Source organism: Lutjanus erythropterus, chromosome 2, assembly GCF_056507025.1.
Source record: "Lutjanus erythropterus isolate fLutEry1 chromosome 2, fLutEry1.hap2, whole genome shotgun sequence".
NCBI classification, from domain to species: Eukaryota; Metazoa; Chordata; class Actinopteri; order Lutjaniformes; family Lutjanidae; genus Lutjanus; species Lutjanus erythropterus.
In genome coordinates, this window is record NC_139318.1 from 48,849,090 (window position 1) to 48,865,042 (window position 15,953).

The 15,953-nt window shown below is 42.7% G+C and overlaps 1 protein-coding gene across 1 annotated transcript in view; it reads right to left on the reverse strand.

Annotated features, from left to right (window-relative positions):
• Positions 1–298: 298 nt before the first annotated feature.
• rnf123 (ring finger protein 123) overlaps positions 299–15,953 on the reverse strand; it is a 136,061-nt gene continuing 120,406 nt past the window's right edge. The window contains exons 39-40 of the mRNA XM_084742207.1: positions 4,718–4,803; positions 299–416 (exon numbers count right to left, since the gene is read on the reverse strand). Coding sequence (XP_084598333.1) covers positions 317–416; positions 4,718–4,803 — 186 coding nt within the window. The 3' untranslated portion in view covers positions 299–316. The remainder of the gene's footprint in view (positions 417–4,717; positions 4,804–15,953) is intronic.

Consider the following 15,953-nt stretch of genomic DNA (forward strand, 5'->3'; position numbering starts at 1 on the left):
CTCTGTAACTTCAAACTTCTTCTCATGACAACTTTTAGTCTCACACATCAAAAATCTGAGAATAATTCAGCACACACACACAAATCTTACAGTACACATGACTTTAGTGTGACACACACACTCAGACACACACACACACACACACACACAGACAGCACAGACGTGTGTGAGGAATCTTTGGGTTCACTAATGTTTGAGGGGCTGCAGAGAGGTGACGTCTGTTTCATCTTTACAACCAACGTGTGTGTGTGTGTGTGTGTGTGTGTGTGTGTAGGATGTGTGTGTAGGATGTGTGTGTGTAGGATGTGTGTGTGTGTTAGGAGGTGGCGGGCTTGCTGTAGTCTTCGACCCCGGTGATGGTGGCTTTGCAGAAGAAACAGTCCTTGTTGTTCATCAGATGCTGGTTGATGCAGGCTCTGTGCAGAGAGGTCAGAGGTCAGAGGTCAGAGGTCAGAGGTCAGCTGCTCTCTGGATCTGTGGCAGCACATTTCTGCCAGAGGAAAAAATGATCCCCATGGTGAGTCGAGATTATGACATAAAGTTAAAGAGACATAGTTTTGACCATTTATCTTATGACTCACCACAGGGACGTTTTTTCTTTCAGGGGCAGAAATGTGCTGCTCATGAAGCTTTTGAACTTTTAGCTTTAACTTTTAAAAATGTTGTTTCACTCAGAACAAACAAACATTCTTCATCAGGTGAGTTTCATAATGTAAATGATAAAATCTGTGGAAATATGAAATAAAAATGAATCTAATAAACACATTCAAAAAGAATTTCTTTGGTATTTAGTATAAGAACTAAAATTAATGCTCGACCATCTTCTTCTACTCGTCTCTACTGTGTGGTTACAGGAAGTGTTTCTGTAAATACTGGGCGACCTCGCTGTGTAACACAGCAGAACAGGAGGATGAAGAAAAGGAAGAAACGAGAGAATTAAAGATTAAAAGAAAAGGATGAAGGCAGATCTGGTCTTTGTAGTCCAGATACAGAAACAGACATGTGGGTAAAATGGAGCCCGAGTTCAGCCTGAGAGGTGACTGGAATCAGCTCAGCTCCGTGTGGTTTACTCCTCGTGACAGCGCTCTCAATCACCACCAGAATAATCCATACATCTGCTGAGTTGGCGTGCCAGCGCAGCTAAATCAAGCGCACCTCCAGGATAACATGAAATATGTATTGAGGTGTGTATTGGACGAAGGTCTGCTGCCCACAGAGCTGCTGCAGGTTTCAGCCTCAATCAGCAGTTACCAAACAGCTGACTCACACACACACACACACACACACACACACACACACACACACACACACACACACACACACACCTATCTGTGTGTATAAATACATCAAATGTACAGTGCTCTGTGTGTGTACATATATTCTGAGATGATGTGTTTTTTTATTTATGTTTCAGGCAGATTGATTTGAATTGAAAGGTCCAAACAGTCACCGAACACTTTGATCATATTAGATAAATAAAATTTATACAGAAGGTCTATAATTATGACTGTCGCGTTAATAATAATAATGACAAACCAGTGAAATATTGTGATTATACAACAGGTTTTTTCTAGTATTTTCTCTGTTTCCCTGGAAACACAGACTTGGACTAATAACTAGAAAATCTTACTTTAATTGTCTTGTGAAGTAACTTCTTTTTTGAAAAGTGCTACATAAATAAATAAAATGTGCTGCTATTATTGTTGTTGCTGTTATTGTTGTTGTTGTTGTTGTTGTTGTTGTTCTCCTGTCAGCATTTCATTTGCCAGAAGCAGCTGGTTGTTACAATAATCACTTTATATAAACGGTCGTCTGTAGACGTCAACATATTAAACACACTCAGTAAAAAAAAGTTTTAAACAAAGACAAAATCCCAAAAGGAAAATTCACTGACTTGTTTTAAAAAATTAAACATTCAGTGTGTAAGAAGAGCGAACTGAATACAGTCAGCAATTTTATGGATCAATTTTTAAAATTTATTTTGATTTTTTTATGTATCAAATTTTAATTAAATAATTAATTGATTGATTAGCATCAATTGATTACAGTTACATTTTTGTGTATCCTAATTATGTAATCTGTTACTCCCCAAGCCTGCACATAGTTATATTATTTCAGAGACAACTGTCAAATTTTTATTTATCATTGCACCCATTATCAGTGATGAGCAGAGTTCTCACCTGTAAGCTACACTTTTATTTCCTCTGTTGTTACAGTAGTTAACTGTCTTATTAGATTATAGTAATTAGTTACATCTGTAATTACTGTCAGAAGTAATGGAATTATGTGTTAGTCCTTTTATTACAGTGAAGAAATTAAATATTGTTGATTTTGTTTCTTTAGGGGCCTGAACTCATAAAACAGCTTTATATTAAAACTAACATGGTCTTTAAAAAAATGTTGTTTTACTCTGTCCATCCACCCATCATCCACCCATCAATCATCCACCCATCATCCATCCACCCATCATCCATCATCCATCCATCAATCATCCATCATCCATCCACCCATCATCCATCCATCCATCCATCCATCATCCACCCATCATCCACCCATCATCCATCCATCATCCACCCATCATCCATCCATCATCCATCCATCCACCCATCATCCACCCATCATCCACCCATCATCCATCCATCCATCCATCCATCCACCCATCATCCACCCATCATCCATCCATTAATCATCCACCCATCATCCATCCACCCATCATCCACCCATCATCCACCCATCATCCATCCATCAATCATCCACCCATCATCCATCCATCATCCATCCACCCATCATCCACCCATCATCCATCCACCCATCATCCACCCATCATCCATCCATCCACCCATCATCCATCCACCCATCATCCATCCATCCACCGATCATCCATCCACCCATCATCCATCCATCATCCATCATCCATCCACCCATCCATCCATCCATCCATCCATCACCCATCATCCATCCACCCATCATCCATCCATCATCCATCATCCATCCATCATCCATCCATCATCCATCCACCCATCATCCATCCATCATCCATCCACCCATCCATCCACCCATCATCCATCCACCCATCATCCACCCATCATCCACCCATCATCCATCCATCCACCCATCATGCATCCATCCATCCATCACCCATCATCCATCCACCCATCATCCATCCATCATCCATCCATCCATCCATCCATCCATCCATCCATCCATCCATCCATCATCCATCCATCAATCACCCATCATCCATCCACCCATCATCCATCATCCATCCATCAATCACCCATCATCCATCCATCAATCATCCATCCATCATCCATCCACCCATCATCCATCCATCAATCATCCATCCATCATCCATCTACCCATCATCCATCCACCCATCATCCATCCATCAATCACCCATCATCCATCCATCCATCCATCCATCCATCCATCCATCCATCCATCCATCCATCCACCCATCATCCATCCATCAATCAACCATCATCCATCCATCATCCATCCATCCATCCATCCACCCATCATCCATCCATCATCCATCCACCCATCATCCATCCATCATCCATCCATCATCCATCCATCCATCCACCCATCATCCATCCACCCATCATCCATCCATCATCCATCCATCATCCATCCACCCATCATCCATCCATCATCCATCCATCAATCACCCATCATCCATCAATCACCCATCATCCATCCATCATCCATCCATCATCCATCCATCCATCATCCATCCATCATCCATCCATCCATCCATCCATCCATCCATCCATCCATCCATCCATCCATCAATCACCCATCATCCATCCATCATCCATCCATCCATCCATCCATCCATCCATCCATCATCCATCCATCCATCCATCCATCCATCCATCCATCCATCCATCCACCCATCATCCATCCATCATCCATCCATCCATCCATCTATCATCCATCCATCCATCCATCATCCATCCATCCATCCATCCATCCATCCATCCATCCATCCATCCATCCATCATCCATCCATCATCCATCCATCCATCCATCTATCATCCATCCATCCATCCATCCATCCATCATCCATCCATCCATCCATCCATCCATCCACCCATCATCCATCCATCATCCATCATCCATCCATCATCCATCATCCATCCATCATCCATCCATCATCCATCATCCATTCATCATCCATCATCCATCCATCATCCATCCATCATCCATCCATGTTGAATCAGACCAGTTCAGTGACAGTATCAGGAGGTGAGTTCATTGTCTCAGTTCTGGTTCAGACCTGTACACAGTAGCAGGCAAACTAAAACTGGTGTGCAGGAAAATGTTTGTGTTGCTTGGCAACAGTCCAGTTGTGGAACTGTTTGTGTAGGTAGAGCCAATAAACAAGTAAACAAATAAATCATAATCTGTTGTTGATGAATAATAAATGTAGCAGGTAGAAGTGTTGTATAAAAGCGATATGACACTGAGGTCCTGCTGTTGGACTGAATATCAGCACTGATGTTGATTTAAATCTAAAGACCACGTTGGTTCAGATAAACTCTGTCCTGCAGCAGGAAGACGAAGCTGGACTGAATTCAACTGAAACTTCTCAGGACTTCAGTCTGTGAGTGAGGAGGATGCACATGAAATGTGTGTGTGGGGTGTTGGAGATGAAACGAGCCGTGTGTGTGTGTGTGTGTGTGTGTGTGTGTGTGTGTGTGTGTGGACTCACTTGCAGGACTTGTGTGAGCAGGGCTTGAAGATGGCAGAGATGGAGTGAGCGTAGCAGATGGGGCAGAGGTCTTCTTCACTGGTCGGCTGCAACACACAAACACAACAAGGTCATTTTCACCTTTTTGTGTGTGTGTGTGTGTGTGTGTGTGTGTGTGTGTGTGTGTGTGTGTGTGTGTGTGTGTGTGAGACTAAATTACTCTCCAACTAGCTTGATGACTGATTAATCATTTTGAGTTATTTTTTGCATTAAAAAAGTCAAACTTCTCTGATCTTTGGGTTTTTTTTTGAATGATATCACCATGCAAAGTAAAAATGATTTGATGAAGTATAATATAGAACATATAGTAGATATTTGCACTAAAAATGAATGAGATGATTTTTTTCACCCAGCTCTCTCAGTGATGACCTCAGAAATCACACCACAGCTGTCGAGGGAAACGCGTCACCATCACACTCGCAGCCTTTTCACCAGTTCACTTCATGTTTTCACCTCACAACCTTTCCTCTCTTTCAGCTCCTCCTCCTCACATGTTCTGATCTAAAACCACACAATAAAAACAGCTCTGTGACCCATTTTTGGGCCGTGACCTCAAGTTTGACACCGAGACAGATTCAGAGGTCAGATAGTTTCCTGTTTACAGGGTCTGAGTTGTGTTCAGCGTGAGGAGAAAAGAGTTTTTACAGGCTGAACTGATCAGTTTCACACTGGTTTATGTTTTCTGTGCAGAAGAGATGAAGACTGAAATATGAAATGTATCACAGCAGGTTTCACCTGCAGTAAAACTACAGCTGGTAGATTCAGACATTTTATTATCTTTGTGGAATAAGTTGACTTTCAGTCAGGGAACAAGATAAACTGCATGTACAGACTGAAGATACACAACAGTATAAAAACACACAACAGTCAGTAAAAAGGCAAATGAAACGAGAAAATGTGGTTAAAATGGATAAGAACCCTGATATGAACACCAGAAATGATTTGGTGAGTTTTATTTAGTTTCTGTCGAGTTTGAATAAAGCAGAAGAAGAAGAAGACGAAGAAGAAGAAGAAGATGATGATGATGATGTTTTTCAAAGGAGGTCTGGTGAACCAGTTGTTTATCTTCTCATCAGTCAACAGACAGAACATGAGGTCCAGCTCATATAAAAATATATGAACGCTTCTCTTTACTTCCTCGTCAAAATGTTTCTGTAGCTTCTGTCTGTTTTATCTTATAACTGATGAAAAGAAACGGCTGGAAGAATCTCAGAGGACTGAAGGATCAGACTGATGCTGTTTTCATATAGAAACGTGACTCAGGTGTTCAGATTTGTGACTAACAGGTAAAATGAGCATCAGATTCATGTAAACAGGTGCAGCTTCTCTTCTGTGTTTCTACCATCACGACCAACTCTTCCTCTCCCACAAACTCCTGTTTTTCCTCCACAGTCCCACACTTATACTTTTTTGGCTGCAGCCGTCTTCTCCTGTCGGATCCACGCCGCTCGCTGTTTCCAGCCTATCAACACCTGTACCTGCTTCCCCTCCTCCTCCTCACTTTCTCCTTCAAGTCCCCCTTTATTCCTCCTCCTCCTCCTCCATATAGAGCAGCAGCCTTCCTTTCTCCTCCTCTGACACTTTTCACCACCCACAGAAACTCTGCCTGTCGACTCGAGCTGCTGCAGGAGGAACAGAGCGTCAGTTCAGTCACATCATGGAGGAAATGATCACGCTGTGACTGAGAGCTTGAATATTGTTCAGGAATTCATTTTTAATTCTTTACCTTAAAAAATAAGGCATTTGATCTTTATTTACTCACTTCATGCTCCTCTCAAGTGTTTGATGGACATCCTGAGTTGTGATATCTTGTTGGAAACCTGACAAAATGTCTCTGGCAGCTCTTTTATCAGGCTTCATTCAACTCTGTTAGATTTAACATCTTAGGAATGAAGAGGACAGGAAATGTTGTTGATTAACATTTCTGGCAAGAGGAAAAAGTGTTGATATTCAATGTGTCAGTAAAATGTTCACTGACAACTTACCACCCTGCTGCCAACAAAGTTGGGACGTTGTGTTCAACAGGATGTGATCATTTATTGATCATTTCTGAGATGGACTCAAGTGAAAACAGGCAGGGATGAGATATATAATGTTTTACATCATCAGCTTCATTGTTTTTTGTAAATATGCCTGCAAATGTTCCAAAAATATTGTGACAGGAGCAAAATAAGACATGGGCCAACGCAGCATTCAGGCTGGGCGAGGAGGACTGCTGTCCGACGGGGCTGCAGCCCCAACTAGTGGTGGGCGGCTGCAAAACACCTTACAGGTAACAGTGAACTGACATTATGCATGAATCAAATATTGATAAATAGTTTAACCAACTAGTATTTCTGGTGCCGACTAACAAATTTTAAAAAGTTTAATTGTTGTCGACCAATCGTACACATCCCTATAACCAACAAGGCTGAAGAGACTCGGATCAAACTGATGAACTCAGTATTGATCAAATATGAATCAATATTCTATGACGGCACTGTCTGTTTCTTTCCTGAACTGTTTTCAGAAAAGTTTTCTTCTGTTTAGCTGCAGAACTGAGCTCTTGGTTGGGTTTGATGTCCTTCTCTTTGCCTGTTGAAGACATGTTGGGTCTGGTCTTGGTCTTTGGGAGCTGTACTTCAGTCAGATCCAGGTGCTAACATGTTCTCAGCTGGCTGACAGTCCGTCCACCTTCATCTGCTTAGATCTGTAGATCAAACTTTTGTCTTCAGACGGTGTAAATGTTGAACTATATCTGACCTTGTCCCTCTTCATGTTGTCTCAGTGTGGACAGACGTCTCTACTGAGACACCAGCAGATTGTTAGTGAGGACGAAGATCATTTTTACATGTAAACTGTGTTTTAAAGGCAGCTGTGGTCTCTGTTCCATCGTCTCCTCCTGCATCAGCTCCTCCTCGGCAGGAGTTCATTTTCTTCCCGTCATTTGCTGCGTTCGACCTTCATCAATTCTCATTTCCCTGCTCTGTCTCCTCCTCCTCTGTGCTCTCCTCCATTAATCCCCAGCATTTAAAAAAATCAATCCTCTCATTCTGCTCTCACATCTTCAGTGTTCACACCTGATTCTCCTCTGTCTCTCCTTCTGTGCTGATTGTCCATTTAAGTCTCTAACAGCTTGACCTTTGTCCCCTGAAGTCGATCTGCTGCATTTAGTTTTTCTAAGAGAACGTCTGACAGTGAGCAGCTCATCATTTAGTGTCCTGCAGCAGAATATTGATGAGGACGTGTCTTCAGTCCGTCTCAATACGACCAAAATCAACTCGATCTAGAAACCAGTCTGTGATTCTCCTCTGTGATTTTCTGTTTAACATCAACACAGTAAGAAATGTTTCTCTGTAGAGGAAGTTCAGTAGATTTTTTTGCATAAAGAAAGAGCTCACAACGTGTTCTGTGGATTATCTCCAGATGTTGCTGTTAGAGCTGATATCTCCAAAACTCTGCACACAGCAGCACAAGTAAGAGGAGAAATATGTTGTTTTTTTTATATTTAGGGGTGAACTGTCCCTTTAAGTGTGAATTCAGACCTCATCTCCTCCTTTCGCCTCCCTCACCTCCACCTGATTGCGCTGCCTCCACCTTCTTTTCTGCATCAACACACTGATATCTTCTCCTCCACTGCTTCTCTCATCCCCCACCTCTTCATCTCTTCTTCTTCTTTCTGCCAGGTTTGAGTGCGCCGCCCCGTGTTACATCAGGCCCTGCCTCCCACACTCTCCTCCCAGGCTCCTCTCTGAGCAGCTGTCACTCCTGCTCCTGTCTGATCCCGGCCCACCTCCTCCAGACGCCACCGTCACCCTGCTACACCGAGGCCAACACGTTCGCAACACCCTGCTCATCATCACCTGACGGCGTCTTCAAGAGTTTATCAGCTGATCCTCTATGACTGCGGTGCTCACCTGAGTCGACTGTCACCATGCGAACGATCTCACTCACACACGTTAACGTGAACCCAAATCCAGCCGTCAAACACCAATCACTGAGCTTAAAACTCTCTGTGAGGCTGATGATCACTGCACTGCAAATGAGCTGTGATCCAACAGTCAGACAGAGTTCAGAGGGAAACAAACTGAGAGACAGACAGGAGGACAGACAGGAGGACAGACAGGAAGACAGACAGGAGGACAGACAGGAGGACAGACAGGAGGACGGAGATGAAACAGGAGACTGACGGACAGAAAAACAACAAAGATCTTGGTCCTCTGAACTCATTTTATGGCCAGTGGACAGAAAGGTTCCAGGAAGTGCTGCTCAGTACTCCAGGCTCCAACACACACACACACACACACACACACACACACACACGCACACAGATCACAGCAGCATGTCCCCGTGGCAGAACTGTCATCTTGACACACTACATGCATGAATGGATTACTGAACGACCACAGAGACACAAAATAACCACAAAGAGAAGCAGAAAGACCCGAAAGAGACAAAATGATGCAAAACAACCACAGACACAAACACACCACTACGAACTGACAACAAAGAGACTCACACTAACGTCTATGAGACAAAACAACTGCAAAGAAAAAAGCAAAGTGGTTTTGTGAGTTTGTGTGTGTGTGTGTGTGTGTGTGTGTGTGTGTGTGTGTGTGTGTGTGTGTGTGTGTGTGTGTGTGTGTGATATGTGGCTGCAGGAACACTCTTGTCAGCTCATGATAAGTGACCTTTGTGTGAGTCTGGAAGCCTCAGTGAAATTCTAATTTCCAAACTTTCCATGCTCTGTGTGTGTGTGTGTGTGTGTGTGTGTGTGTGTGTGTGTGTGTGTGTGTGTGTGTGTACTACAGCAGCAGTCCCTCCCCTGTGGTCAGTGCTGACTCACAGACAAATGATCAACATTATAGAGAAGGTTCCACAGTGAAAAATGAAGAGACTGAGAGCTGTGAGGACCAGAGACAGACAGACTGTAGGACATGTTATGAGTGTAACTGACCTCAGATCAGTGTGTGTGATGAAGTCATACTGACATCATGGACACACAACAACAAATCACAGTCCATCATGTTACTTATACAAACAGTCTGCTGCGTGAGTGACATGAAGACCTTTAAATGAACCAACATGAAGACAGAAAGAACTCAAGACAAGAGGAGCAGGGCTGAGACGTCAGTGAAGACGTCCTCTGTGGAAGAGACAGAGTCTGAAGACATGAGGAGCAGGGCTGATGAAGACGTCCTCTGTGGAAGAGACAGAGTCTGAAGACATGAGGAGCAGGGCTGATGAAGACGTCCTCTGTGGAAGAGACCGAGTCTGAAGACAAGAGGAGCAGGGCTGATGAAGACGTCCTCTGTGGAAGAGTCTGAAGACATGGGGCAGGTCTCGTCCACAGAGGTCTGTGAGGTGGTCAGGAAGCTCTTCTGAGACAAGACGTCAGTTAAGGATGAGATTGGATGAGGTGCTGAAGACTCTGGACACTGTCTGGCTGTCTCTGCTGACACGAGGTCGGGGACAGTGGACCTGTGGGGTGGCAGACCAGGGTGGTGGTTCTTATTCTTTAAAAGGGGACAGGGAGGGTGTCTCCCCTGGAAGTTTTGGTCATGGACCAGTGGACCAGTGGACCAGTTCTTTACCCTCACAGGGTTACTGGGAGGACGACGTGTTTTGTGGACTTGGTGACGGCCTGTGACCGTGTCTTCAGGGGAAGTCAAAGCTCACAGTGTTTAGTTTCTGAGTTAAACTTTATTCATTGTGTGTTCAGTCTGTCTCCAAAACTGCACATGATTTAAAATCATACAGGAAGATTAAGGTGTGTTATTAACATTATTAACATGATTAACATTATTAACATTGTTAACATTATTAACATTATTAACTTTATTAACATTATTAACATTATTAATATTATTAACTTTATTAACATTATTAACATGATTAACATTATTAACATTGTTAACATTATTAACATTATTAACTTTATTAACATTATTAACATTATTAATATTATTAACTTTATTAACATTATTAACATTATTAACATTATTAACATTATTTGTTGTCAGTGGTCATACATGTACAGTTTCAGATCAGCTGCTGTGGTCTGGAAACCTTCTGATCGATGAACGCTCTCAGCTGCTCTCTTCTCTCCTCGTCACTTTGAGTTCAGGTACAAACGTCGACTCTTCATCATCAGAACGATGAACTGAGTTCCACGAGAAACTGTGCGACACTTTGCAGTGTTCTCACGGCGGGAGAATATAAATATAAACCTGGAGATGACTAAAGAGCAGTCACAGCTGAGTTCACAGAGACTGTCGAGAGCGAGAATAAAATAAATATCACAACGCAATCTGTCACACGCCGCACAGAGAGCGCCAAGGAGGTCAGTATTAATGTGAGTGTGTGTTCGCCCTGCAGGCTGCGTGTGTGTCGGAGCCAAGAACCGAGCCCCGCCGGCAGACGGACAGAGGGTAGGAGGATCCAGAGCAGGACGGGGTGATGTGATTGGTGCAGGCGCTCAGGGAGCCGCCGAGCATCTGAATCCCGAAATAGAGGAAAATGTGTCTGGTCTCAGGCGAGACGAAGGACGCCAAAAATAAATAAGTGTGGCAGCTTGTGAAGGAGAGGAGGGCAAACATCAACAGCACGGGTGAGGAGAGGGACAGATGACGGGATTATCAGGATAAGAAGGAATCATACGGGATTAAAAGGGCTGCAATTAACGTCTGCATTATTCATTAATCTGCTCGTTAGTGTTCATAACACTGCTGAGTCTGTAAAATGGACAAACACAGAAAAATGGCCGCCACACGTTCTCAGCGGCCACGTCTTCAAAAGTCTCAATTTGTCAGCGTGACGGAAAAAATCCTGATATTTGAGTCACTTGACGACACGACAGGACTGTCAGGAGTCTGGACACGTCTTCTGTGTTTGTCCTTTTTAGATTCTGTAGGGGACACAGCTGATGTTAACCACACGGGTGATGTCACAACAAACAAAGTAACAATTTTTAGATAAAGAAATAAAGACCATGTCAGGAGGCTGTTCCACTGAGGGGAGGACGGAAATGAAGACAAATGTAAAAAAGGAAAGGATTTGATCTAAACTGAAGTTATTTATCCACTAAAACTTTTTGTTTTTCAGTGAACCCTGCAGTGATAACAGCAGCAAAAATAGAAGAAGAAGAAGAACATGCAGCAGTGAAGGACTGAAGTTACTCTTTAATAATAAAGATTCAGTTCATTATCATTACCAATGAACACAGCACTGAGCCCTTTCAAAATAAAGGTCTGATAACTTGTTCTTTCCATGATGGACTGTGGCGCCTCATGAATCCTTTCAGTGGGCTGCATTTTGTCCTGATCTGCTTTAGTACAACATCATTATTTGTGTGTGACGGAGACGGAGGACAGACGATTTTAACCCTGCAGTCGGTGAAGAGGACGGCCTGGAAGACTGGAACATGGAGGATGTTTAGGTGGAACAGAGAGAGTGACAGGAAGAATAAATGAATCCCTGTAATCCTGAACATGAAGCTCCTCCATGTTTTAATGCTTTAATAAGCATCAGTTAGTCTGCTGGTTGTGACGGGAACCACGAGCTCACAGACGTGTCGGATGTTGAGTGTAAATATAAATGCAGACAGGATGTCACAGTTATCAGTTTGTTAGCGCTGACAGCAGCGACGGCGGCGTGGAAACAGACGTCAGGATTTATTGTTGAGCTGTCTGGATTTGTCACGGAGACGATTTAATGAAACTTCTTTGATACAAGATGCTGACTTAATAAGACTGACACAGAGTCTCTAAGCCTGTCTGTCTGCCTGTCTGTCTGTCTCTCTGTCTGTCTGTCTGTCTGTCTATCTGTCTGTCTGTCTGTCTATCTGTCTCTCTGTCTGTCTGCCTGTCTGTCTCTCTGTCTCTCTGCCTGTCTGTCTGCCTGTCTCTCTGTCTGTCTTCAATTTAAAAAATAATAATAACAACGCTCAACCCTTTATTTTGTGTAAAAAAAACCTAAAGAAATCAGACTCTGAATTATTTAATTTCTTCTTCTTCTTCTTTATATTTTTGCTGCTGTAAGTCCAAAAATGTCCCTGTTGTTGGACCAATGAAAGAACGTCTTATCTTGTCTTCTCCATAATTCAAACACCTTTCAAAACCTTGGAAACACAACGATTAAAAAATCTTCATCAGAGGTCAAACATGATCAGGTGGAACATTCGGTCCAAACCTGAGACGCTCTCAGCAGGTCAACACACTGATAGTCATCAGAGCTGCTGCTGTTGATCTCCTCTCTTTTCTCTCCTCCTCCTCCTCCGTCCATTCAGAGGAGAAGCATCGGAGCTTTTACCGCCCGGCGGCGCCGTGATGTTGTTGCCCCCGACAACCCCAGCTGCTGTATTGGCAAACGTAAGCAAAGGAAGAGTGTCATCCTCGGTGTGTTGATGAATCTGTGAAGCTGCAGAGTGTTTGGGACTCTGTGTGTGTGTGTGTGTGTGTGTGTGTGTGTGTGTGTGTGTGTGAAGGTGTTAATCGTCTGTGGAAACATTCAGAGAAACGAGCGATGGGAGCAGCAGCGAATCAGCCGACAGCTTTTCAAACAGTCTAATGATTTAATAAAGCGGCAGCTGCAGCTCGCTCACAGGATTCGCTCCCGTCTCTGTTTCTACGGCTACGACCGTCACTAAAGGTTTCTCTTACACGAGATTTTCACCGTCAGAGAGGAATTCTGGGTAGGAACAGGCTGGTGTCTCTGTTGGGTCCATTAAATGATTTCTTAACACAGTTACAAAGAGCTTGAACAAAGGACAGCAGAGACAGTAATGACCGTCTCTGACACCACTCCGATCTTATTATTGATCGCAGCAACTCCTCCTCCATCAGCACACAGAGCGTCACTGTTCGCTGCACGTCAGACTGACTCTGTGAAACTTTGGCTCAAAGTCACTCTACTTCTGATGTCATTTAACAAAAACACAGCAACACTTCTACAAAAAGCTCCCAACAAAAAGACGGATTATTTCTTCACTGGCCTGTTCTCATGACGGTTGATGGAAACTGCAGAAAAAAAAACAACTTCAATTTTGCAAAAAGTTTTTTTTGTTTGCTTTTGATGTTTTTCAAGTTGATTCTCTTAAAGGGAGATGCGACACTTTTCTGAATAAGTTCTGCCGTAGCAAACATTAAAGTCTCGTGTCTGATCAGCTGATTCTGCTCTGACAGATGAAGTCACTGTTGCAGAAATAATATTTTGTCTAATAAAAGAAAATCCTCCTTGATGACTGGTTTTGTTTCTTCTTCTTGGTTTATTGGTGGTTGTTCAGCATCTAGTTTGTGTCTTTATGTCATATTGAAATTATACCGGGGGTCCAAACAACAGATACACATCAGACATGGACCTCTGATTACAAAGAAATTCTATCTCCGAGTTATTTTTGGGTTTTAAGATAAAAGTCTCCACAGTCAATCAATTATCAAACTAGGATCTATTTCTTCATTTACTGTTACATAAAATGTGTTAAAAATTAAAATATTCTATTCCTGACTCTACTGAGGACCTCAAACTACCCATCCAAGGACCCCTGTTGCGTCCCTGGACCCCACTTTGAAAACCACAGACCTATATGACTCACTGGTGATACTGGACTTTGTATGGCCTCATTTCTTTGTTCCAAACCAGTTGATGAAAACGTGCAGGATCTGTCCGACAGGAACATGTGATCGTGTGTCATCTGCGTAAAAATGAAACACGTCTGGTCGTTATGTGATCAATGTGAAGCGTATTAAATGAGGGATCAATGAGGAGCCAGAATCGATCCTTCAGGTTCACAACAAACATTTTGCAGAAAAGAAAATTTACCACAGAAGAAGTTTTGTCAGAGAGATGTGAGGAGAACGACCTGCAGAATGAAGACCACAGATATCTGAGGTCTTTGAAAGAATAAACTAACTTTGCCTCCTTCCTCCATCTCTCTTTCAGTCCTACACTCACATTTTCTCTCCATCTCTGCCTGAAAAATAAAGATTCTTCAAACATCTTCACCCTCATGATAAAAACGTAGATGGAGCGTCATGAAAAATAGAAGAACTCTTGTTTTCTTCCTAATAAATGTTTAACAATCAGATAAAAAAGCTTTTGGTTACATAAAACATAAAAGTTAATGAGAGGGAAAGTTGTTCAGGGTAAAAACTGTGAGGGTTCAGATACAGATGATCACATCTGATTTAATCTGTCTAAAAGTTCAGAATCACCTCAGCTGATAATCTTCACGTGAACCCAGACACTCAACTTTACCTTCACAAGATGCTTTTGGAACGTTTTACAGTGTAGTGATGAGGGCTGGGCGGTATGACAAAATCTTTATATCACGGTTTTTTTTTTTAATCATATCAGTTTCACAGTATTTTTTTCATGCAGCAGTGTTCTTACCCACATTTCTTCTAAAGAGAACAGAATTACTGCAGTTGATCGTCTTTAAACAGAACATTTTACTGTCAGAAGGACTGGATCATGTTTTTTTTTTCATGTCCACACTGGTAAGAGCATGACCCCTTCAAAGTATGGTTACCATCACATATTATACGATTAAACATCCTCATCCACGCTAGTCGGCACCAGAAATACTAGTAGTTTAAAATATTTTAAAATAAAATATTTTAAATATTTATCAATATTTCATTCATGTATGATGCAAGTTATCTGTTGCTGCACGCCACTAGTCGGGTTGCATCTGTCAGACGGCTTAGCCACGCTGCGTGTCAGGCTGCAGCTAACGTTAGCCACGCTGCGTGTCAGGCTGCAGCTAACGTTAGCCACGCTGCGCGTCAGGCTGCAGCTAACGTTAGCCACACTGCGCGTCAGGCTGCAGCTAACGTTAGCCACACTGCGCGTCAGGCTGCAGCTGACGTTAGCTCTGTGTCCTTTACCTGCAGACACTGTGACCCTCTTTGGTCTGAAAAGGTGAAGCGTTTATTGAGTTGTTGTCATGTTTTGGTGACTGTAGACTGACTAACGGCTTCAAATGGCTCTTAATACACACAATATTTTTTTCGACAGTGTTTAACATTATAAATTAATAAATCCTGCTAAATTTTAAGGGCTTTCTGAGTGTTTTGTTAGTGTCAGACTAGTCTAAATTAAAATGTGGATTTAATCGACAGAGAAATTAGTCATCAGGAACATCCCTAGTTCACACGCTGAAGCAAGCACGTTCCAGACGTTTGGGATATTCCCTGGTATGGCGGTATATGAAAAATTC